This window comes from Equus quagga, chromosome 14, assembly GCF_021613505.1.
Source record: "Equus quagga isolate Etosha38 chromosome 14, UCLA_HA_Equagga_1.0, whole genome shotgun sequence".
Classification (NCBI taxonomy): Eukaryota; Metazoa; Chordata; class Mammalia; order Perissodactyla; family Equidae; genus Equus; species Equus quagga.
The window spans coordinates 29492465-29514923 of NC_060280.1; the positions used below are offsets into that span (position 1 = coordinate 29492465).

General features: G+C 44.3%; 1 protein-coding gene across 3 annotated transcripts; it reads left to right on the plus strand.

Annotated features, from left to right (window-relative positions):
• The first annotated feature begins 4858 nt into the window (after positions 1 to 4858).
• Positions 4859 to 21128, plus strand: NEU3 (neuraminidase 3). Of its 3 annotated transcripts, XM_046685931.1 has the most exons (5): positions 4859 to 5359; positions 7957 to 8131; positions 9297 to 9508; positions 13378 to 13467; positions 15963 to 21128. In XM_046685931.1, exons 3-5 carry the CDS (start codon positions 9302 to 9304, stop codon positions 17040 to 17042), a joined length of 1377 nt encoding a protein of 458 aa, XP_046541887.1. In that variant the 5' UTR covers positions 4859 to 5359; positions 7957 to 8131; positions 9297 to 9301; the 3' UTR covers positions 17043 to 21128. The 3 variants fall into 3 exon arrangements, with proteins under 3 accessions (XP_046541887.1, XP_046541888.1, XP_046541889.1); XM_046685932.1 differs by lacking the exons at positions 7957 to 8131; positions 13378 to 13467; XM_046685933.1 differs by lacking the exons at positions 7957 to 8131; positions 9297 to 9508; positions 13378 to 13467.
• Positions 21129 to 22459: the final 1331 nt, after the last annotated feature.

The window sequence follows — 22459 nt, forward strand, 5'->3', positions numbered from 1 at the left end:
CCAGTACAGCAGGGCCTCGTGCCCTTTGCAGGCACCAAGTCCACCTTTTAGAAGGTGGACAGCTGTCAGGCTGCTACTGAGCTATTGCTGAAACCGAATATCTGACCCTAATGCTCGTAACTGGCCTAATGCTTCCATTTTGGACCATGCTAACTCAGATTTGACAACTTACGAGAAAGATCCCAGCAGGCTTCCCTCATCAAATGGAAATGGTGTGTTCTGGGATGCAAACAGCCTGACTATCTTAGTTTGACATAAAAAAGTGACATCTACTCCTTTGGAGGAAATGTATTCCCCACTTGGCTGCCTGAAGCAGAGCCACTGGCTCAGTGGGGCACTTGATTTACAAAAACTTCTGCAGTCAAATGCCTGGGCCTGGTTTCACCGATGGTCCAGCTAAGTTAAAAGCTGCTGGTGTCCATTGACAATTCTGGAAGACTGACTACAGTAAGCGCTCATCAGCACAATGGGCTGAATTGAAAGCTGTGACCTTTGCCCTAGACAATTCCTAGAGACCAGACATGTTTTATTTTTACTGACTCTAGGCCTATTGTCAATGGCCTAGTCTTCTGGTGTCAGAAGACTACAGGCTGTCAGATTAAAGACATTCTTCTTTGGGGCCACAAACTATGGATGAGTTGAACTGTTGGGGTCACTCATGTAGATGCCCATAGTGGGGGCTCGTTCTCTGATGAGACCAACTGGAATCAAGCTCCTGACGGAACCTCTACCACTCCGATTGCCACTGTTGTTGCCTGGATTTGTCGTACTGACATGGCGTTAACACCTGCCATCATAGCCTGGGCACAAAGTAAAAGACTTAGACTTCTGATGCAGAGACTACTGCTGCATGCCAGGCTTGTGACTTCTGTCAGAGTCCAGTTTGTCTAGCTGTGAATGAGGCCACATAGCACAGAGCCTGGCCTCCACCTACTCCTGGCTGGTTGATTATGTCGATCAACTTTGCCTCCCTCTGGGGGTTATTGAGATTGCCTCACCACTGTTGATACTTTCTCAGGTTACAGCGTTGCTGTTCTCGTCCAGTCAGCCGACTGCAACTATACTGTTTTGGTCTTGAAACTAATCTGTCTCACGTTTTTGTTTTTCTTGACCATATACAGTCTGTCAGTGGTACAAATTCATTACACAAGCCACTCAGCAGTGGGCTGATACTCAAGGTATTTGATGGACCTTCTGCTCTCCATCCACAGGCATCTAGCGTTGTTGAGTGTTGGAACAGCCTACTCAGAAAATGTACTCAAAACATTTGTGACTCTGCCTCTCTTAGCTCTTCCTGGTCAATACCTTAGTAAGACAGTTTGGTCACTGAATGTGGCAGTACCTAGAAAGCAATCACTTCCTCTTTACTGCTGTGTTATTGTTCTCCAGAGAAACAGAACCAATAGGATATGTGTGTGTATATATAAAGAGATTTATTATAAGGATTTGGCTCACACAATTATGGAAGCAGAGAAGTCCCGTGATCTGCCGTCTGTAAGCTGGAGAGCCACTGGTGTAGTTCCACTCTGAGTCAAAAGGCCTGAGAACTGGTGTAAGTTCCAGTCCAGAAGCAGAAGACTGATGTCCTAGCTTGGAAACAGGTGGAGAGAGTGAATTGTCCCTTACCCTGACTTCTGTTCTTTTTGGGCCTCCAACAGATTGGATGAGGCCCACCTACACTGGAAGGGCAGTCTGCTTTACTGAGCCTACTGATTCAAATTGTAATCTCATTCAGAAATTAGACATACCAAGAATAATGCTTAACCAAATATCTGAGGACCCTATGTCCCAGTCACATTGACACATAAGATTAACTGTCACAGCTGCTTACTGAGTAATGATCACAATGAGAGAGGTTGGGGAGTGTTGTATAAATTTATTTTGAAAATTCAGTATTCTGCACTGACCATTGCTGGGCGTGATGTTTTCTTTACCCTAAGAGCAAGCTTGTAAAAGCAAGCCAGCTTGGTTGCTACATCCTCCACGTGGTAGCCTAGCCAAAAGGAAGCCTGGAGTATTCACATTTAATTCTGCTTCAGCCGCCTGGATTCTGTTGTTGGTTTGACACGGTCCTTGAGCATAACAGTTTGAAACAGAGTCACCCCTGGAGCCCTCCTCTCAAAGGAAAATGGCCTAGTACAACTCTCCCAGACTGTTGCAAGTTCCTTAAACTTGACTGACTGTTGGGTTTGCCATCCCCCACCACATAACTCTGACCGCAATTTGATAGCAGTTACCTTTAACCTACTGAGAAGTCTTATCGAAACATCAGGTGCACTTCAGTTCCTATATCTCTCATGCAAAACACTTGTCACAACATCTAGATATCTCCTTCACCCCCATTCTTGTAGCTGTTGCCCAATCATCCTGTGGGGTGGAATCCCACCTGCTTGGTGGCATGGACATATGGGACAGGTTGGACTAACTGCCATCAGACAGTCTTTCCAAAAATAAGGACTGGTTTCAATTATTCTAAGTGAACTGGGAGCTCTGAGGGCTACCAGGTGGCCAAGAGGTCACAGTAGGAACACTGTCAACCTGTGTCACCTGAATAGTGTAGGTCCCACTTGGGAGGCCCCAACAGTCATAAACAGCAGCATCATATATGCCCTCAGGCCTGTACTTCCTGTGTGGAAGCCAGGCATTAACTTACCTTCCTGAAAACATGGCGCCTTGCACTTTAGAGAGGGTCATAAGCAACCTTCAGATGTTTAAGGAAGCACCACCAGTAGATCATGTTGCACTCAGATGACTGTGGAGATTGCTCCAAAATGAAGCTGTCCTTGCTTACAAGGGGGAGCTTCCTGGGGGGGTGACTGACTCTTTTATGCAGACTCTGCAGGAGATTATCCCAGTCTTGAGAGTCATCCTATTAGAAATGTTGGTATGAAATTCATTCCTGACTTTAGCTGAAGCCATCAGTCAGACCACTTCAGTCCTAGAAGGCATTCAGGTGAGCCTCAACTCACTGACCAGTGGGGTTATGGATAATAGAATTGCTCTTGACTTCTTTGTGGGCCAAGGTAGAGTCTGCAATCACTAATACATCCTGTCGTACCTGGATTAATGCCTTGGGCTGGCTACAAGGTCAATACAGAAACCAGAGAATGCTGCCTGGCTTTCTAAGGTAGACCTTGATGGCTTACCCTTGCTTTTTTGGTAGTGGTTTGTTTTTCCAGCTGGTTGGGTCCGGGCCGTTGGGTGTGGTTGAGGTCAATTCTGTAGATTGGTCTCATCCTTTTGTTTGAAGTTCTGTTGATAGTATCCTTAATTAAAGGCTGTATGAGACTATTAGAATGGATGTGGTCCCCATTTCTGTCGGTTTAACCAGAGTGGCTGATGGAGTGGCAAATTCAGAAAATTCATCAGAAGCCATCTGTACAAAGTGCTGTGGAGGCTGGAAGAGGAGTTAACTGTCTTAGCATGGAGACCTGGGAGGTCCTCATTCAGGAACTGAAACCTGTTTGGTCTGAGCCATGAATGAGGAATTGAGTAGGGCTAAGTGTGCCCATTTTACAGATGAGGAACCTGAGGCACAGAAGTTAAATAACATGCCAGGGTCACTCAGCTAGGAAGTGGAAAGTCAGGATTGGAGCCAAGATCTTTGCACCTCTAAATATAGAGATTGTTCCTAAACCTCATTGCCTCAGGCGTAAGACTGAAACCAGCAAAGAAGAATTGAGAGAGATCTGTGCATTAGTGTTAGATATTTTTCTAAAATTGACTTGGTGATCCACAGAGTTTGTGATTGTGAATTTGGGGAAGTCTGGCAAAGAACCCTGGGACTTTGTATGAGGCACTCTTTAAAAATGAAATATTTCAGACAAATAATGTTTTAAGAATAATGAAATGAACATTCGTGAACCCATTGCCACCTTTAAAAAAAAAATTACTGATACAGTTGAAGTCCCTTGGGTATCCTTAATCACATCCTACCTCCTGCACTCCCAGAAGTAACTACTACCCTCAATTTGATATTTGTTATTCCTATGCATTTTCTTCATACATATGTGTCCATTAACAATATATGGCATCGTTTTACATGTTTTAAAACTCTGCATATAATATTTGGTTGAGGGTTCTCAAGACCACTACTAGGTTCAGAGATTTGCCAGGACTTACAGGACTCAGCATATAGTTGTATTCACAGCTAAGATTGATTACAGCGATGTGGAAAGGATGCACATTGGATCATAAGAGAAAAAGACACAGGCAGAGTCTGAAGGAATCCCTCTGGAGGCTTTCTTATGCTCTCCTCTCATGAGGGCTCGCACTAAGCACGCTTTCTCCCCCAACTAAAATGCCGCGTGTGTGCCGTGTTTCTGCCCAGGGAACCCATTACAGACTCAGCACCCACAGTTTTCATTGGGGGCTGGTCATGTGGGCACCCTCTGCCTAGCATGTACAAAAATTCCAGACTCCCAGAAGGAAAGCAGGTGTTTAGCATCGACCACATTGTGTTCAGTCTGCACACAGTCTGCATTTCTTAATAGGAATTCTACTACAGGAAGAGCAGTACTTTCTCCCCCGTTTTTTATTCACTATTCAGTTATTCATATCAATATGCACTTATGTGTTTTTATTTAACTCAGTAGGTTATAATCTAATACTATCATTTTCTCAATATATATACACACACACACATATAACATATATATTAATTTTTTTTAAGGGACGGGTGACCCATCGCTCTGGATCTCTAGTCCTTTCTGTGGAGTCCTCTCTGAGACCCGGAACCTTTGCTTGACACTCAGGCTGTGCAGGGAAGTTTTAGGCAGTGATACCTATCAACCCACCGGCCACCAACAGACAGGAGCTGGCAGGTCGGGGCTGAAGAGAGCGAGTAGGGGAGGAAATGGAAGCGTGGGGGGCGGAGCCAGGGAGCCGCGAGGCCCTTGGGAGCCGCGGTCGGCCAGGGGCCTGAACTTAACTTGGGCCTGGGCTGGAGCGGGCGGTGGGAGAAGAAGGGGCGGGTCCCACGCCGCGGCTGGGACTGGGCTGGGGGCTGGAGAGAGGGGACGTCCGAGGCCCGGCCGGGAGGGGCGGGGCGGGGCCGGCAGGGGGCGGGGCCGACTCCGCCGCGGCCAACGGCTGCTGCAACCGCCGGGCGCTGCGGCTTCCGCGCGTCCCCGCCGCGCGCGCCCTCCGGTCTGCCGGCTTGGCGTCCTGGCTGCCCTCCTGTCGGCGGCCCTGTCACCCTCTTTCTTCACTTCTCGTGGTCCGTGCCCGCGGGCCCTCTCCCTCCGGCCTCCCTCTCCCCCGCCTGTGGTTCTCCGGAGCTTCGGAGTCCGAGGCCTGAGGGCCCGTCCTCGCGCCCTGCTCTGCCCCGAGAGCGACGGAAGAGCGGGGTCCCGCGCAGGTGAGCGCGCCCGGGGACCGGAGACCCCCGGGAGGAGGGGCGCTGGGCCTGGGGACGGGCTCCGCACAGCGGCTGGGCTGGGGCTTCCCGACGGGGGGATACTGAGAGCCAGCCGGTCGGCTGGGGTCTCAGACACAGCCAGAGAACGTGCCTGCCGCGCTGTCTTTTTATTCTCCTTCCTCGGAAGCCAAACTTCAACCTTAGAGTTAGGATTTCATAGAAGGGCGCTTAAACTGGGGGAACCGTTCTTCCTAGAGGGGGTCTGTGGGCCAAGGGAGCCCTGAGCTGGAACTTGGGAGAGCTGGGTCTTGGCCCACGTTTTGCAGCCCACTGCTTGCGTGGCCTTACCTGAGTTTCTTCCCCTCTCGGGGCCAGTTTTCCCATCTGTACCATGAGAGGGGTTTGTACTGCCGGGCCTCCCAAGGCCCGACATGTGATGGGTGCTCCTTAAATATTAGTGATTCGGGGTGAATAAATGAGGTAGGGAGGCCTCCTTCTGGGGTTCACTGGAGGCTGCCGGCTGCGCTGGATTAATTGGAGTCTGTGGAATGACGTTGGTCTGATAGCCTGAGAAATAGGTGGTACTATTCCCATTACAAGCGACGACACTGAGGCTCAGAGGTAAAGTGACTTCTTAGTAAGTGTCAAAGCCAAGTGGGATTTCAAAGTCCATGCTCCACCATACTCTCTCCCAGTAAGAGAGCAGGGAGGACTTGACTGAAAGGAGCAGCAATTAATAATTTGAATTCTCTGCTACAGTGAACAGCTCCGAAGCAGAACTATATCTGATTCTTCTCCATCCCTAGTTCTCAGGATATGGTTTATGTGAGATAGTTTGGGTGTCAATGCGAGAGCCCCCATCTATGTTAACACTGTCATCAACATGATCATCATAACCATAATTAATAAAAAATAATGATAGTGACTCTAATTGTTATAGTGCTAGCAAAGCCATAAGTGAAATTGTGAAGACGTCAAAATTTATAATACTCTTACTTATATAGTATTTTGAAGTTTATAAAGCGCTTTCGAGTGGTTCTTAATATTGATCTTCTTAGGTAGGTTTTATTATCATCCACATTTTACAAGCAAGGAATCCAAGACTTAGATTAAGTGGCTAGCACAAGGTCCCACAGTAAGAAGAGCTGGGACAGGAATCCAGTCCCGTATGACAAGTTGTGCTTCTCCTTTGGTACTTTCCCCTCTTCCTCGCCCTTTTTTCCTAGTCCTTCCTCCCCACTCCAGCCTCTCTTGTGCTCCATTCTTCCTGTCACCCAAAGAATTCCTTTCTCTGTGTTGACGATCATGTGTTGGCTGATGATTAATAGCATTGGTATTAACTCATAATTAAACTATTAGCTTATAAGAGTGTAAAATATGATCTCTCCCGGAGGTGTAGAGGGGAGTTTTAATTGTTATCATCATCATCCACAGGTTTCAAGGAATAAAACTAGAATATGCAGGGATTGACAGTCTAAAACTAACTGTCATATATTGATCTCATACTATGTCCTAGGCCCTGAAACAGCCACTTAAACTTTTAACTGAATTCTCTCAACCACTGCTGAATGTTATAGATGAGGATCCTGAAGCACAGAGAAGTTAAATTACATGCCTAAGGTCATGTGTCCTGGCCTGATTTAAATCCTCTGTTCTTAATGGTTCCAGCAGCCTGGCTCAGGGACAGCTCTTTACTTATCAGAAAGCCTGAGCCTCCTTGACGAGAGAGCCTGATCTGGGGAGAGAGAGGTGTGCCCTAATGTTGTGTGAACAAGACAATTCCCCCTTGCCCTTCTTTCAGTTCTGCTGTTGAGAGCTCAGAATGAGTGAGGGGAGGCTTTCCTTCTGGTCTCGGGAGGCCGCCTCCCCAACCCCTCATGATAGTGAGCCACGGTTCTTCTCTTGAAGTTAGAAACAAGTGACTATGAGTCACTCACATGCTATTGATGAGCATTTGTCTTGGTTGACACTAGGAGGCTGTAGCCAAAAGCAGTGCAACTTTTGCTTTCAGTTCATTGCCCACAAGGCTGCCTGAGAGATTGGTCTAATATGCACACGTGATCATGCCATTCCTCTGCCAAAAACTCTGAAGTGGCTTCCTAACTGTGATAAACCCCTTAATAAGGTGTCAAAGCCTCCCAGGATCTGGGCTCTGCTGACCCCTTCAGTCTCATCTCTGCTCACAGCTTTTGCACTCCACTCTGGTCATGCTGAAGCACTGAGAGTCCCCACGGCTCACTATGTTTTCTGTCACCTTTAGGCTTTTCACATCTACTCCCTCACCCCTTCTCCTTTTCACTATTCACTTAGCTAATCCATTATTTATCCTTTAAGATCTAGCTCACTCATTCATTTGGTCATTCAACAAATATTTGTTGAGTGCCTGTCATATACCAGGCATGGTTCTAGGTGTAGAGATGTAGCAGTGAATAAAACCGACATATCCCTGCCCTTACAGAGCTTCTATTCTGTGGTATGTCATAAATAAGTGTAATATATGGATGATTGTGGTGTAGAGCGTAGAGCAGGGAAGGGGGAGCGGGAGGGGCGGGGGAGTTGTCAGGGAAAGCTTCACTGATTGGATGATGTTTGAACAGAGCTGAAGGAGGTGAAGGAGTGAGCTCTGTGGCTATCTGAAAGAAGAATGTTCCAGACAGAGGAGCTTGCTTGGCTCAGTTACTTCCCCTCCAAAAATTCTCTGCTGCCTTGATCTGGACAGATGCCCCTTTTCTGTTCTACATGTTCTCCTGTTTACCTCTGAAGTAACACTTGGTATATGCTATTGTAATTGCCCATGTGTATGCCTGTTTCCCTCACTTGGATGTGGGTTTCTTGAGGTCAGGGACCTCTGATTCCTCGCTGTCTCCTCGGCATCTACCTGACTTGAAGTAGGCACCCAGAAATCTTTATAAAATAAATAAGGCCTTACGGACCTTGTTCTTACAGCCTGATAATTTTTACAAATGATTTGTAAGATAGGGCTTGATGATAGATGGTTTGAGGGAAAAAAAGGAATTTGAAGTTCTTTTTGTCTGGCTTGATTCCCTTTTTGGGCCTCTGAGAAGTAGAACATCTGATTTTCTTTGAGAAGCATATCTAGAGACTTCCATTTTCAGCATTATGGCAGGCTAGCTAACCTGAGAAATGGTGGATAAACTATAACAAAGTCCTTCATAGCTGAATTTTCAGGAAAGTAAGAGAAATCCCCAGGGGCTTTAAAACCTAGAGTAATCTGAAAACCAGAGCAGTTGGTCCCTTAACCTGACCTCAGCTGCTGCATGTTTGCCGCCTCACTCACCTCCAAGTTTGGGCTTTAATAGACCTGCTGTTAGAGTGCCTGCAACTATGAACCCACAAGGGTTAGACTCTAGTTGAAGCTGAGATCCCCGCATGAAGCTAAATCCCTTGAAAATCTACACCCTCTCATGGGGTGGACTAGGAAAAAAAAATCTCACTGCTGACACAGAGAGATGACAAAGAAGACTGCCTCTTGTCCTAGGCTCCAGTAGAGGGAAAAAGTTTCCCTGGAGAATTCTTAACCACAGGCATTCCCTCATATGGATTTGGGTTTTTATTTATATTACCCAAATGGCCTAAAAACTCCAAGGCAAGAAATTGACATTAGAAACCATCTGGGCTGGTAATACCCCCAGATGCTTGGCAGAAGCACATGCAGAATCTCTCTGGAGAGACACACTTGACGCAGGCCACATAGGATTCCCACAAAGTCTGGAGGATAGATTTGTTAAATGAGAATGCATATTGCTTGCTTTGTGCTGTTAAGACCATGATATTACCTTTGTGTAAAAGAATACACATTTGAGTACATCTTTGCCTCCCTGTCTGTGATCTCTGGAAAAGGAATGATAGAGCAAAATTTCTATACAAGCCAGCATTTGGGTATGGACAGACATTTAGCTGCCTCCTGTCCTTACAGAAGTCATGGAAGAAGTGACATCGTGCTCCTTCAACAGCCCTCTGTTCCAGCAGGAAGACAAGAGAGGGGTCACCTACCGAATCCCAGCCCTGCTCTACGTGCCCCCCACCCACACCTTCCTGGCCTTTGCTGAGAAGCGCTCCACCTGCAGGGATGAGGATGCTCTCCACCTGGTGCTGAGGCGAGGGGTGAGGACTGAGCACTCAGTACAGGTGACTCCTCATCCCACATCTGGACCTGGCCTCAGTTTCTCTCCACATTGCTTAGAGCACTTTAGGGACTGTGCCTTTGCCCACCAGTGCAGGAAAAGCCCTGTGTGGGAGGTGGCAAGGAAAAAACAGGAAAAGCAATGGCTCTCACTTACTAAATACTTACTTTGTGCCAGGGTTACATTGGATCCTCACAGCCACTCTGTGACATAGGAACTGTTGTAGTCACATTTTACAGGTGAGGAAACTGAAGCTCAGAGAGGTTGCCACTTGCTCAAGGTCACACAGCTATAATAAAGCAGTAGAAGCAGGCATCAAACTTGGTGTCTGACTCCAGAGTCGTCCATGGTTCATTCAGATTCAGCTAACATGTGGTTTGCTTTTCATTCGCATTCTCTTTTATCCTCCTAAGTCACCCAGGGAAGTAAGCGTTGTTAGCCCAGTTTTGCTGATGAGGGATCCTGGTGCTCCAAGAGGTAGATAGCTTGTTCAAGACCACAACTAGCAGATAATGGGGGGAGGATAACAACCACCATACCCCTCCTCCTCCTGCCCCTCCTCTTGCTACATGCTTTCTGTGAGGTACTTATTGTTGTCTCCATTTTACAGGAGGAAACAGGCTGAAGATTAAAGGGACTTGCCTTGGGCACACTCCTAACAAATGGCAGAATTGAGATTGGAGCCCCAGCCCCTAAGTAGCACATTTTTTACTGCATTTTTAGGGGGGGATAGAATGGTTGCTGCCCTTGCGCCTGTGAGCTACAGGGTTATTGCAGATCCCATTTTTCTTATTGTTGCCTTATTTTATCTCCCAGAGCTGGCTGAAGTGAGGATCAAGTGAGACAACGGACTTGAGAGTCTTTTGTAAACAAATATATGTCTAAATTTACAATAAATACTTTAATCCCCCTAACCTGTCCTGCTTTTCTGCCCACAGAAATCTCCTTGAAGCTTCATGTCCATAGGGATGTCTTGTTTCGCTGTTAACAGTACAAATGTTATTCTGCTGAAGGTGGGCCTTGCCAGCAACCCTTGTCTTTGCTTTTGATGACTTGCTCACATTTCCCAGTGAGGAAGTTTTTTACTTTAGAGAATTCCCAGTCCCTGCTCTTTGACCTTGTCTTGTCATGAGTCTTCCTCATGGCTTCCCAGGACCAAACCTTTGCATGTGTCACTGGTCTGTAAAGAGGCCCAGCCCTGCAGCCCACCCTGAAGCCCAGCTTGGAGCTGTAGCTGGACAGGCATTGTCCTGCTTTCTATTATAGACATTTGGGCTGTGAAGTGTTTTTTATCAGATCATACCTTTACGTAGCCTCACTATCCAGCAGTCACACACATTCACAAACGTGTCCAGTTTAACTCATTCTCTCTTTATTTTATTCTCTTTTTCTGAGTCACTTAATTGTAGAACCTTGACATTAGAAGAATCATCAGTCCAACTTCTTTCCCAATATAGAAATCTTCTGTATTTCATTGGTAGTTACTAATAGCTTAGTGGTTAAGAGCATGACTTTGGAGTCGGGCAAGACCTACCATTTATTGGCTGTGTGACCTTGAATACTTGGCTCTTCTCTGTTTCATCATCTGCAAAATGTAATTAATAATAGCAATTGCATAGTAGGAGCTCAACATTAGTCATCTTCTATAAAGAGTCTGCTTACACAACTCCTCAAATCGAGGAGCTTAATCCTGTGGCAACTGTTAACTTTGTTTTTTGGAATGAGATGAACTCTACTTCTCTACAGTTACCTTGTTCTCTACAGTTGGTCTTGTTCTGCCTTCTGGGGCAATCAATCTATATATAATTTAGACAAAATCCCTTTTCCGGAGAGCTGTTTTTTGATGTACCTGAAAGTGGTGTTCATGCTCTCTGAGTGTTCTATTTTTTGGGCTCAGTAGCTTCAGTTCTGTTAGCGGCTCCTTAGGCTACAGTCTTGATTTGGTTTCTGATCCCTTCATAACTGTGAGTACTGTCCTTGGGATCTGGTCTGAGATGTCAGTGTCCTTGTTCAAAGAATGGTACTCAGAGTTGAACTTAGGACCCCAAGGATAGATTGACCAGCTCAGCAATGAGGTGGCTGTCCCATCTTGTATGCTTTTTTAATGCAGCCTAAGATAAAGTAGCCTTTCCTTTTTTGGTAACTGTGTAAAACAATTGACTAATATTAAGTAGAAGGTTAGCTAAAACCTCCAAGTCTTTTTCACATTTGTTCTTTTTTTTTTAATTGTGATGAAATACACCTAATATAAAATTTTCCATCTTAACCATTTTAAGTGTACATTACAATATTGTTAACTATATGCACATTGTTATGCAACAGATCTCTTAGAACTTTTTCATTGTGCATGACTGCAACTCTCTGCCCATTGAACAACTCCTCATTTCCCCCTCCCCCAGTCCCTAGTAACCACCATTCTACTTTGTTTCTGTAAGTTTGACTACTTTAGATACCTCATATAAGTGGAACCAAGCAGTATTTGTCTTTTTGTGACTGGCTTATTTCACTTAGCATAATGTCCTCAAGGTTCATTCATGTTGTAGCATATAACAGAATTTCCTTCTTTTTTTAAGACTGAATAGTATTCCATTGTATGTGTATACCATCCATTGGTGAACACTTGGGTTGCTCCCACCTTTTGGCTGTGGTGAATAATGCTGCTGTGAACATGGGTGTGCAAGGTGTGCTCTCTTTGAGACCTTGCTTTCAATTTTTTGGGGATATATACCTAAAAGTGCAATTTCTGGATCATATGGTAATTCTATTTTTAATTTTTTGAGAACCCTCCATACTGTTTTCCCCAGTGACTATACCGTTTTATATTCTCACCAATAGTGCACAAGGGTTCCAGTTTCTCCGCATCCTTGCCAACACTTTCTTTTTTGATAGTAGCCATCCTAATGGATATGAAGTGATATCTCTTTGTGGTTTTGATTTGCATTTCCCTAGTTATTACAGTGTTGAGTACTTTTCTTTTCATATCCTTGTTGGCCATTGCATTTGTTGTTCTTTAATCGTGTTTCTCCATTCAGATTTTTAAACCCAAGATTTGTTTTTCTCTTTGTCAAGCCTCAGCTTGTTGATGTCCCATTGCTTCAGCTGGTTGAGATCATTTAGATTCTAATGCTTTCATGTTTTGTTTACTGTTTCTTCCAGCTTCATGTCAACTTTATATTAGACATTTCTGTCCCAAGTCATTTTCTCAACCAGTAAGGATGGCTGAGCTTCTGACTTCCCACCGACTAGACTGCCCAATAATTAAGTTGACTTTGGCTCGTACGTTTGAAGTGTTTACAGTGCACAAGGCACTCTAGTATAGAATGGGCTGTACCCAAAGGTAATGAGTTCCCTGTCCCTAGACTGGTTCAAGGAGAGACTGAGGGCCTTTATCCAGAAGACGTAGAGGAGAGTCTTCTGTAGGATGGGAGTTAACACTGGATCCTGTGACTGAGATGCTGTAATCGGAGCTTTTATTATATATGTTTTATATATATATATATAGCTTTATATATATATATATATATATTATTAATATGTCTTGCCCATTCCTGCAGGAATTAAATTTTTAAAAATCTCATTTTTTGTTTTGGATAGTTAATACGTTTTATTTATACGTTTATGTGGCTGAAAAATAAAAACAGTATAAAAAGGTATACGTTCCATTCCCAGTCGTCTACCTCCTATAGGCCGTCACTGTTGTTTCTTATGTATCCTTCTCGTACTTTTTCATACAGAAACAAAGAATAACAGGTGTATATTCTTAATGTTCCCTTTTAAAGTTTTTTTAATGTAAAGTGATAACATGTATACAGAAAACAAACAGAACATAAATGGCAAATGCACAAAACAAATGTCAGCTCTGAATTGACAAAGCCAACAGTTGTGGACTCACCACTCAGCTCAAGAAATAGAATACTGCCAGCACTTCAGAAGCTTCTCTTATGCCCCTTCTCCTTCCCAAAGGTAATCACTACCCTGATTTACAGTTCTAGAGTTCAGTTTTGCTTGTTTTTAATCTATGTCGTCTTTGTGTTTGGTTTCTTTAGTTCAATATGATGTTCTTGAGGTTTATCCAGATTGTTCTGTACAGCTGTAATTTGTTCATTTTCATTGTTACATAACATTCCATTGGATGACTGTAACACAAATAATTGACCCATTCTACTGTTGTTGCATATTTGGGTTAGCTCTTATGTGTGTGGTTAATGCTACTCTGAATATTCTTTTTGTTTTATTGGGGTAATGTTGGTTTATAATATTATATAAATTTCAAGTATACGTCATTATATTTCAGCTTCTGTATAGACTACGTCATGTTTACCATCAAAAGTCTAGTTGCCACCCGTCAGGGTACACCTGTGCCCCTTCGCCCCTTTCACTCTTCCCCCACCTCCTTCCCCTCTAGTAACCACCAGTCTGTTCTCGGTATCTGTGTGTTTGTTTATCTTCCATATATGAGTGAAATCATACAGTATTTGTTTTTCTCCATCTGACTTATTTCGGTCAGTATAATACCCTCAAGGTATTGCAACAACATCCATGTTGTTGCAAATGGCACGATTTTATCTTTTTTTATGGCTGAGTATTCATCGTGTATATATACTACATCTTCTTTATCCATCCGTTGATGGGCACTTAGGCTGTACATGTTTTTCAGTACTATGTGGATGCATTTTTATTGGATTTTCATCTGGAAATGGAATTACTAGATCGTAGGGTATTCCATTTCAGTAGATAGTCCCAGCCAGTTTTCTAGTGGCTGTAAGGGCTGATCTCCTTCACTTCCACCGCTCCTCCTGTGATTTAGCCCTTTAAAGTTCCAACTGAAAGCATGGCGGGGTTTACCAGGGCCTCTAATTTTTGTCCTCCTAGCCCCATAAGACTGTCAGATGAATTGCTCAGCTTCTCTTCCTTTCATTTACCTCTTTGATAATTAGAGCTACCCTGAGGGGAAAAGGGACTTGAAATACCAAGCCAACCTCTCTGAATGAACTTCTCTCAGTTCTTGGCCTATAATTCTTCATTACCTTGTTTGCTTTCTAACATATTTTTTGTTTTAATATTTTATCTATTCTAGTTCTCAGTGGAAGTTCAAATTACCTAGTTAGCTGTAATTGGAAGTACTTTTCCTCCACATTTCTTATGCAAAAAGTAGCATGCCACATACACTCTTCTGTAATTTGCTTTGTTCATTTGAAAATATATTATGGAGATCTTTCCATATCAATATCTAGAGAGCTTCCTTTTTCTTTTTTCACCCCTTACATTGTGTGTTCATTTAACTAGTCCACTACTGATGAATATTTGTGTTGTTCGCAGTATTTTGCTGTTTCAAGCAATGCCATAGTGAGTAATCTTAGACATACTTAATTTAGTGAGCAGATATATTTTAGGATAAATTCCCAGAATGGGGCATGCTGGGAAAGAAAAAATGCATTTGTAATTTTGATATGTCCTGTGCTAAGTATTGAACTATTTTGTACTCCAATCCATATATGAGAGTGCTGGTTTATTCACATTTTTGCCAACAGAGTATTGTTAGGTTTATGATGTTGCTAATTTGTTAGATGAAAAATACTATGTCAATTTAATTTTAATTTGCTGTTTTCTTTTATATGTGAGGTTGAACATATTTTTGTTTTGTTCTCTTTCTGTGAATTGTTTGATCTTGTTCTTTGCCCATTTCTATTGGGTTTCTGGAAATTTTATTACCAGTTTCAAATATTGTTTTTAAAAATATGTTAAGGAGATTGGGCCTTTCTTTGTGATATATTTCATTAGGCATTATCTCATTTTGTCCTTACAACTTCTATGTGAGTATGTTGTTATATCCTCCATTTAACTGATGGAGAAATTGAGGTAAAGTAAGAGTAAGTAGCTTGCCCAAGGTCACATGATGAGTAAGGAAGGCAGAGATTGAACTAGGTGTCTTGGTCTTTCTTTCTTTTAAAAAATATTTGTTTAGTTCCTATCATGTGCTGGGTACTGGAAATACAAAATTAGAATAGTTCAGTTCCTACCCTCAGAAGACTCGTAGTCTAGGAAGGGAGCCAGTCACAAAAAGATTATAATGTTATATGATAAGTGCTATAACTCTTCTGTACATATAGGGAGGAGCCACTGATTGGCTTTGCGGGGGAGGGGAGGGAGTTTCACTGAAGGCTTCATAAAAGAGGCGACATTTGAGTTGGGTTTTGGGGGATGAATTGGGCATCTAGACAAAGTGAAGAAGTGTTCTAGACAGAGGGGACAGCATATACAATATTAACATTGCCTCTTTCCAACTTTATTAATCATCGTATAATATTTGAGAATTCAGTGAATACTTGGGCCTTCATGATTTTATGGATTTCAATACCATTTATTTCTTATCTCTGAAAAGTACTAATGCTTTTAATGAGCCTCGTGTCTTCCTATTAGTCTTTCACTCCTGCTTTCTCTCCTTTCCCCTTGTCTAGTGGGGACCCCTGAAGCCACTGATGGAAGCCACCTTACCTGGGCATCGGACCATGAACCCCTGTCCTGTGTGGGAGCAGAAGAGTGGCTGTGTGTACCTATTCTTCATCTGTGTACGGGACCATGTCACTGAGCGTCAGCAGATTGTGTCAGGCAGGAATGCTGCCCGCCTCTGCTTCATCTGTAGTCAAGATGCTGGTTGTTCATGGAGCGAGTTGAGGGACCTGACTGAGGAGGTCATTGGCCCAGAAATGAAGCGTTGGGCCACATTTGCTGTGGGCCCAGGTCATGGCATCCAGCTGCAGTCAGGGAGGCTCGTCATCCCTGCATATGCCTACTACATCCCTTACCGGTTCTTTTGCTTCCGGCTACCATGTAAAGCCAGACCTCATTCCCTGATGATCTACAGTGATGACCTAGGCGCCACATGGCACCATGGCAGGCTCATTAAGCCTATGGTGACAGTGGAGTGTGAAGTGGCAGAGGTGACTGAGAGGACTGGTTACCCTGTGCTATATTGCAGTGCCCGGACACCAAACAGGTGCCGGGCAGAGGCTCTCAGCACTGACCATGGTGAATGCTTTCAGAGACCAGCCCTGAGCCAACAGCTCTGTGAACCCCCACATGGCTGCCAAGGCAGTGTGGTGAGTTTCCAGCCCCTGGAGATCCCACATGGGTACCAGGACCCTAGTGGCCAAGATGCTCCTACCATTCAGCAGAACCCTCTGCTGGACCGCTCACTGAGGCTAGAGCAGGAAGCTGGAACACTGTCACAATCATGGCTCTTGTATTCACACCCAACTAGTAAGAAACGGAGGGTCAACCTAGGCATTTACCTCAACCAGACCCCCTTGGAGGCCGCCTGCTGGTCTCGCCCCTGGATCTTGCACTGTGGGCCCTGTGGCTACTCTGATTTGGCTGCTCTGGAGAAGGAGGGCTTGTTTGCCTGTTTGTTTGAGTGTGGGATCAAGCGAGAGTGTGAGCAGATCGCCTTCCGTCTGTTTACAGTCCAAGAGATCGTGAGCCATGTGCAAGGGGACTGCACTAGCCCTGGTAGGATCTCTGAGCCAATTCAAAACTAATTGGCTTAGGACTCAACTTTCCATAGAAGGGAAACCACAGAAGACAACCACAGCCAGGATAATAGAGGCCAGGATAACAGGTTACTAAAGTCTATAGAGAATCCAAAACCTTAAGATTCTGCTCCCTACATTTTTTCACTTCTCCTTTTCCAGAGGACAAAATGATAGTTTTACCATAGCTACTGCAGTGGAAAGAGCACTGAACTGTTGAGGTAGAAGACCATGATGTGGTCCTGGTTCTGCCATTGCTTGCTTTGGGACCTTGGACATGTCACTTGAACTCTCCCGGCCTCATGTCTCCATCCGTAAAATGAGAAGATTGGTTCTGTGATCTCTCTTCTTCCCATCCCAATGGAAGTCAGAGGATTCATCTTTTCAAATGACTTTCCACTTACCCAAGTGTGAGGTGCAAGCAGGTATCATAATATGGAGGACTATCTGGATGGTTGGTTCTGTTTTTAATAACAAAAACACCCACACCCTTCTAATCATGCTCAGAGTCTACAGGCTCTCTATCCTAGAGGAATTGGGCAAAACAGTAGAATCATGAGGTCACCTACCTTCTCCAGCTTTGCAGCTCTGTTCAACTTTGCCTTCCTCTTCCAGAATGCATTATTTCCTAGGGAGAAAATGAGAAGCTCAATGCCAGTCATTCTTGATAATGGTGCTTATTGTTTCTGATGGCATCCTATGAAAGATGAACCTGAAGTTCATTTATTATGATGGTTCCTGATGGAAAAGGATGTGGGTTAGGACTTTAAAGCATTGAACAAAACTTCCCACAGTGTGCCCACAGGGAGTTCACAGTTTATGGGGCTAGAAGAGGGAGAAAATTTAAGAAAATAAGTGCAGCTGGTGGGGTAGTTTGTTGACGTTGGGCTCTAAGATGTAGATATAGATGTAGATGTTGGTGTGATGGTAGCTCCCCCTGTCTTTGTCTTGGTTGTATCTTCATTGTGCCTGGAGTCATCTGCCCCAGGCTTATCCATGCTGCTGTGTTCCCCCCAAGTTCGTTTTTCTCAGAACATTGTCCTGGCTCAGCCACTCTTTTACCCATGGAGAAGGTCTTCATCATTAAGAAGGTTTCTGCACCCCCAAACCTCTGAGTCAGGCCTATTTGTTTGGACCTACTGAAATCACTATTTGTGACGTAGGGACGCCTCTTTGTCTAATAGGTTTGGGGCTGAGCTTTGCCAGCGCTGGGCCTCTCAGATGATACCAGATTGGTTGCTCTTATTTTAGATCATTTCCCCCATAGCCTGTTATTGTGACAGAAATTCTATCCTGAGACATTTCTTTTTTGTCTCTATTTTAGGAGGATAATGCTTTAAACTGGTATCAGCTAAATATATTTGGTGCTGGGTAATGACCCCAGAGAGCAAGTCTTCATCGTGGCACATGGCCTAGAGGGCTGGGGGTTAAGGCTGCACCAGTCAGATGGGGGAGAGTCCTACAGGATACAAGTAGAGACTGACTTCACCTGCTTCAGCATATGGCCTAGACTGGCTTTTTAAAATTCCTTTAGCCTCTCATACATTTGCCAAAGTTATCTTTTCAGTACACAGTTGTGATCGTTCATGCACTCTTTTATACATTTATCTAAATATTTCTTGAGTGCCTATGCATAATGTAAGGTACTTTCTATTGCCATTCCCCAACTGAAAGTCGTCTGTGGCTCCTCTTTGCCTACTAAGGGTGTTTACATGTAGTCTGGCATGTAGGACCTTCAGTTGGTGGGTGAAATAATGAATACTTATCTCTACTTCTTTATATGAACCCCACCATCACAGAAGACCTCTGTCAAGTTGGCCAGTAGAGGGACGTGGGGAGGTTTGAGGGTGGGCAGAGTTGGTGATGCAGGGAGAAATTGGTGGAGAGAAGAGGATTAAACGGGCAGCCCCCTCCTGAGTAGTAGAAACTTCTTGTTCAGCAAAGCTTTCCTGAACACCATACGGCAAATAGATAGGAAGAGGGAGGATGGCTAAGTCCTACAACCAGGACTCAAGGATGAAGAGAGTGAGAATATCAAGACTCTTTGGAACCGTCCAAGAAGGGACTCAAGGAAGGGACCTCAGTCATGTGGCAGTCACTTCTGCACACTGCAGATGTCCAGTATCAGTACTCAACAGATGTCTCATCCATCTCTAAATTGCCCTCCCCTTTCTCCTTCCTCTTTGCCTCATGTTTGCTTCTTTTTAGTGACTAGCAGTGAAACTTAAAAAGCAAAGGGCCTATGTGCATACTTCAGGAAAAACAAGAAAAGAGAGTTGGGGACAGGAGTAATCCAGAATAAGGATTAGAGAGAGGAACAGAGTGGGTGATGGCAGCTGTGAAGGAAAAGAACAGCAGATAGGAGTCCTGGCACCGTTAGGAAGAGAAAGTGGCACAGACATGAGGCCTAGGCTGGAGAGAGGGCGTAGGTGGTGGCCGCTACGAAGAAGAAATGACAACAGGCTGGAGCTGTTCCCTGAAACATTTGGGAAGGAAAAGAGGCCTGCACAGGCCAGCAGGTTACGCTGCAGATAAGTTCCTACCCAACCCCGTAACTTTTACTGGCTTGACTTGTCCATGCCTCAGGTGACCAACAAAAGCAGCTGTAGGCACTCCAACTCATGTTGTGCCAATTACCCAAGGCCTTCAGGGCTCTGTGACCTATACCATGATAGGGGCACCCTAATGGAGCCCATTTCAGCCATTCTCAGGTTGGTAGAATGGAAAAGACAGGGCAGGTGATGGCAGCTGTGAAGAAAAGAGGAAAGCAGACTGTAGGCCTATAATCTAGAGGATTAAAGAGAGGACTGCATAGGCTGTGGTCCTTTGCCCCCGAGGCCCCACCCTGTCCTTGGACCCTTAGAATGGATCCATCCAGCACACATGGCAGGAAAGCACAGGTAGGGGCCTCCTACTGCTGGTATGTACCCAGACCAGCCTCCCACCCATTTCACCTGCCAGTCCTGCTCATGCTCCCTAACTCGTGGTTCACTCACTTCTAGGCTCCTAGTATTTACCTCAGGCCCTTGTTATTTGGATGCTCTCTTTGGACCTATTTCTCCTGGTCACCATTCTCCCCTCAGATATCCACTTGATTTCATGAAATTGCAGCCATAGGTAAGAGACCTTGCACTCTGCCTGTTGGCTAACCCAAGGGACCCACAGAGGTCAACCTGAGCCTGCACAGCTGCTTCCCCAGGGCGGTAGGATTCAATATTTTCACTTCAGCCAGATTAGGCTGCTCAGTCTTCTCCAGTAAGCCATGAATTTTCCCCACTGCGTTACTCAGTAGATGTCACGTCATCTTTCCCTGTGCTCCGGAGTGCGCAGTCTGAGCCTCCCCATGGTCCTTACCACAGGATGCCCTGTATTGTTGCCTACGTTGTGCCTTCTAGGCCTCTGGTAGGCTGTGAACTCCCTGAGAGCCAAGTTAGTCTGACTCCTCTCTGTGTCTTTTTTACCTTGAATCATAAGACTTATTTATAAATATATACTTTTTCTATCATATTCTGAATTCTCTAAAGGTCAGGATTGTGTCTGATTCCTGTCTTTGTCCTCTGCACCCAACACAGGGCCTGGCAGAGAATAGACAGCAGGGAAGTTATGCTGATTTAATAAAGGAGTCAAAGACTCTTGGCCTTCTGGAGCCCACTGAGAAGGTCAGGGCGAGTTCCCCCACAGGGAGGAGCATGTTGCATCTCTGTGGATCGCATAGCACACTAAACCTGCTGAACGCTCAGCCTAGGTGAGCCTTCTCTGTCCTGGCCTGCTTCCAGATCAGTCACATTACTTCCTGGGAATGAGCTTTTCTCTGGCTTCAGCTTGGTCCTGCCTGGAATGTCCCAGGGATCACAGCCCAAGCCCAAAGCCAAGCCTTGATTTGGGGTTCTTATTTCACTGGTATTTACCCCCGTCCCTGATTGGATTTTCTGTAACTGCCACTCCTCCAAGACTCAAAGGGAGATGCCGGGGCTTAGTGAGTTCTGAGCGTGTCTTGGCCATCTGATAGCAGGTGCCAGAAATACTCTCTGTACGATAAAAACTGTCATGACTCTTTGGAACAAGAAAGATGAATAAACAGCTTAATAGTGCTGACTGCTGTTTTTTTGTTATTGTAAGGAAATCGGAGATGATTATCATCCTCATATCTAGTTTGTACCTGTTTTCTTTCAAAAAATGGATTTGAGGTACTTTCTTGCTTTTCATAAGAACTTTTACTTCCAGAAAGTTTAATAATAACCCTTTGTGCTTTTACAGATTGTCACGTGAGCCTAGTTGCCTATTGAGGGAAGCAGGGCAGAGAGGACCATGACTGGTTTGTTTGCATATTACACACTAGCTTTTAAGCAGAGGAACCAGGACACACAGAATCACCCCTGTCTGACCCGGCCCCAGTGTTTGTCACTGCACATCTTACTTTCTTTTTTCAAAACACCTTGAGGTGATTCTCAAATTGTAGCTGGAGAGGCCACAAATATTTACCTCAATGAAGTGAGGTGATAGCTTTAATTTATGATTTTTTACTTGACTTTCTGTTTGTGCCATTGGGATGCTTAAGGCACTAGTTAATTTCACCAAATGTGTCAGCATAACTCCGCAAGTTCTGTCAGTATGTCATTCTGCTTTCTTAAAACAAATTGACTATTGAAAAAGTTTCAAATGGGCATATCTTTCATCATAACACTTGAGAGTCATATAATGATGAAAGTAAATGAAGTTCAGAGAACTGCTAATTTACCTCTTAAAATAAGAATTATATAATCATTTAAAAATCCAGTGATCTCTTTTATTTTTGTGTGTTTTTCTAGATTGCTTAATGTCTGAGGGATCTTTGGACTTGAGAGGAATATGCTCTACTACATAAATTTTAGTACTCCATTTATTAAACTCACATTCAATAAAACATTGAAAGCCTCTTAAATATTTAAACAGTAAGAAATTTGGTTCATTAAACTACCTTAAACATAAATACCAGTTACAAATTTAGTATAGCTGATCCTTTACCATTTCAAACACCATAAATAATAGATAAAACTTAAGTAAATCCAATGATTATAAAACATATCCTTATACAAAAACGGAGTACAAAAGAGCTGATGCCATGGATTCAACTTTTTTACTTATTACACCTTTCAAGACTTCTGACTTTTAAACTTCTCTAGAGTCTCAGTAACTTTATCAGATTGTTTTCCCGTCTCCCTAGGGATTTAGTAGTAGCAGATCCAAAGGAAATGAAGAGTGCCATTTCAGACAAGCTCTCTTTCCACTAGGAGCGTTAAACTGGGAGGTTGGAGGCCTGGAACCATAGGATAGCCATCTTATCCTCTGTGGCCGGTGGAGAATGCCCAAACGCAGTAGAAGCCTGAAAGAATGGAGCCAGGCAGACACAGTCCTGATGAGATCCACTGGGGTCCTCCCTGTTATGG

What these genes read in the sequence shown, in the direction of transcription:
- NEU3 (XM_046685931.1), top strand. Translation starts at nt 9,302, where the DNA reads ATGGAAGAAGTGACATCGTGCTCCTTCAACAGCCCTCTGTTCCAGCAG. An exon ending in GGACTGAGCACTCAGTACAG is followed by an intron (nt 9,509 to 13,377) that starts GTGACTCCTCAT and finishes GAATTGACAAAG; the next exon opens with CCAACAGTTGTGGACTCACC. An exon ending in GCCCCTTCTCCTTCCCAAAG is followed by an intron (nt 13,468 to 15,962) that starts GTAATCACTACC and finishes CCCCTTGTCTAG; the next exon opens with TGGGGACCCCTGAAGCCACT.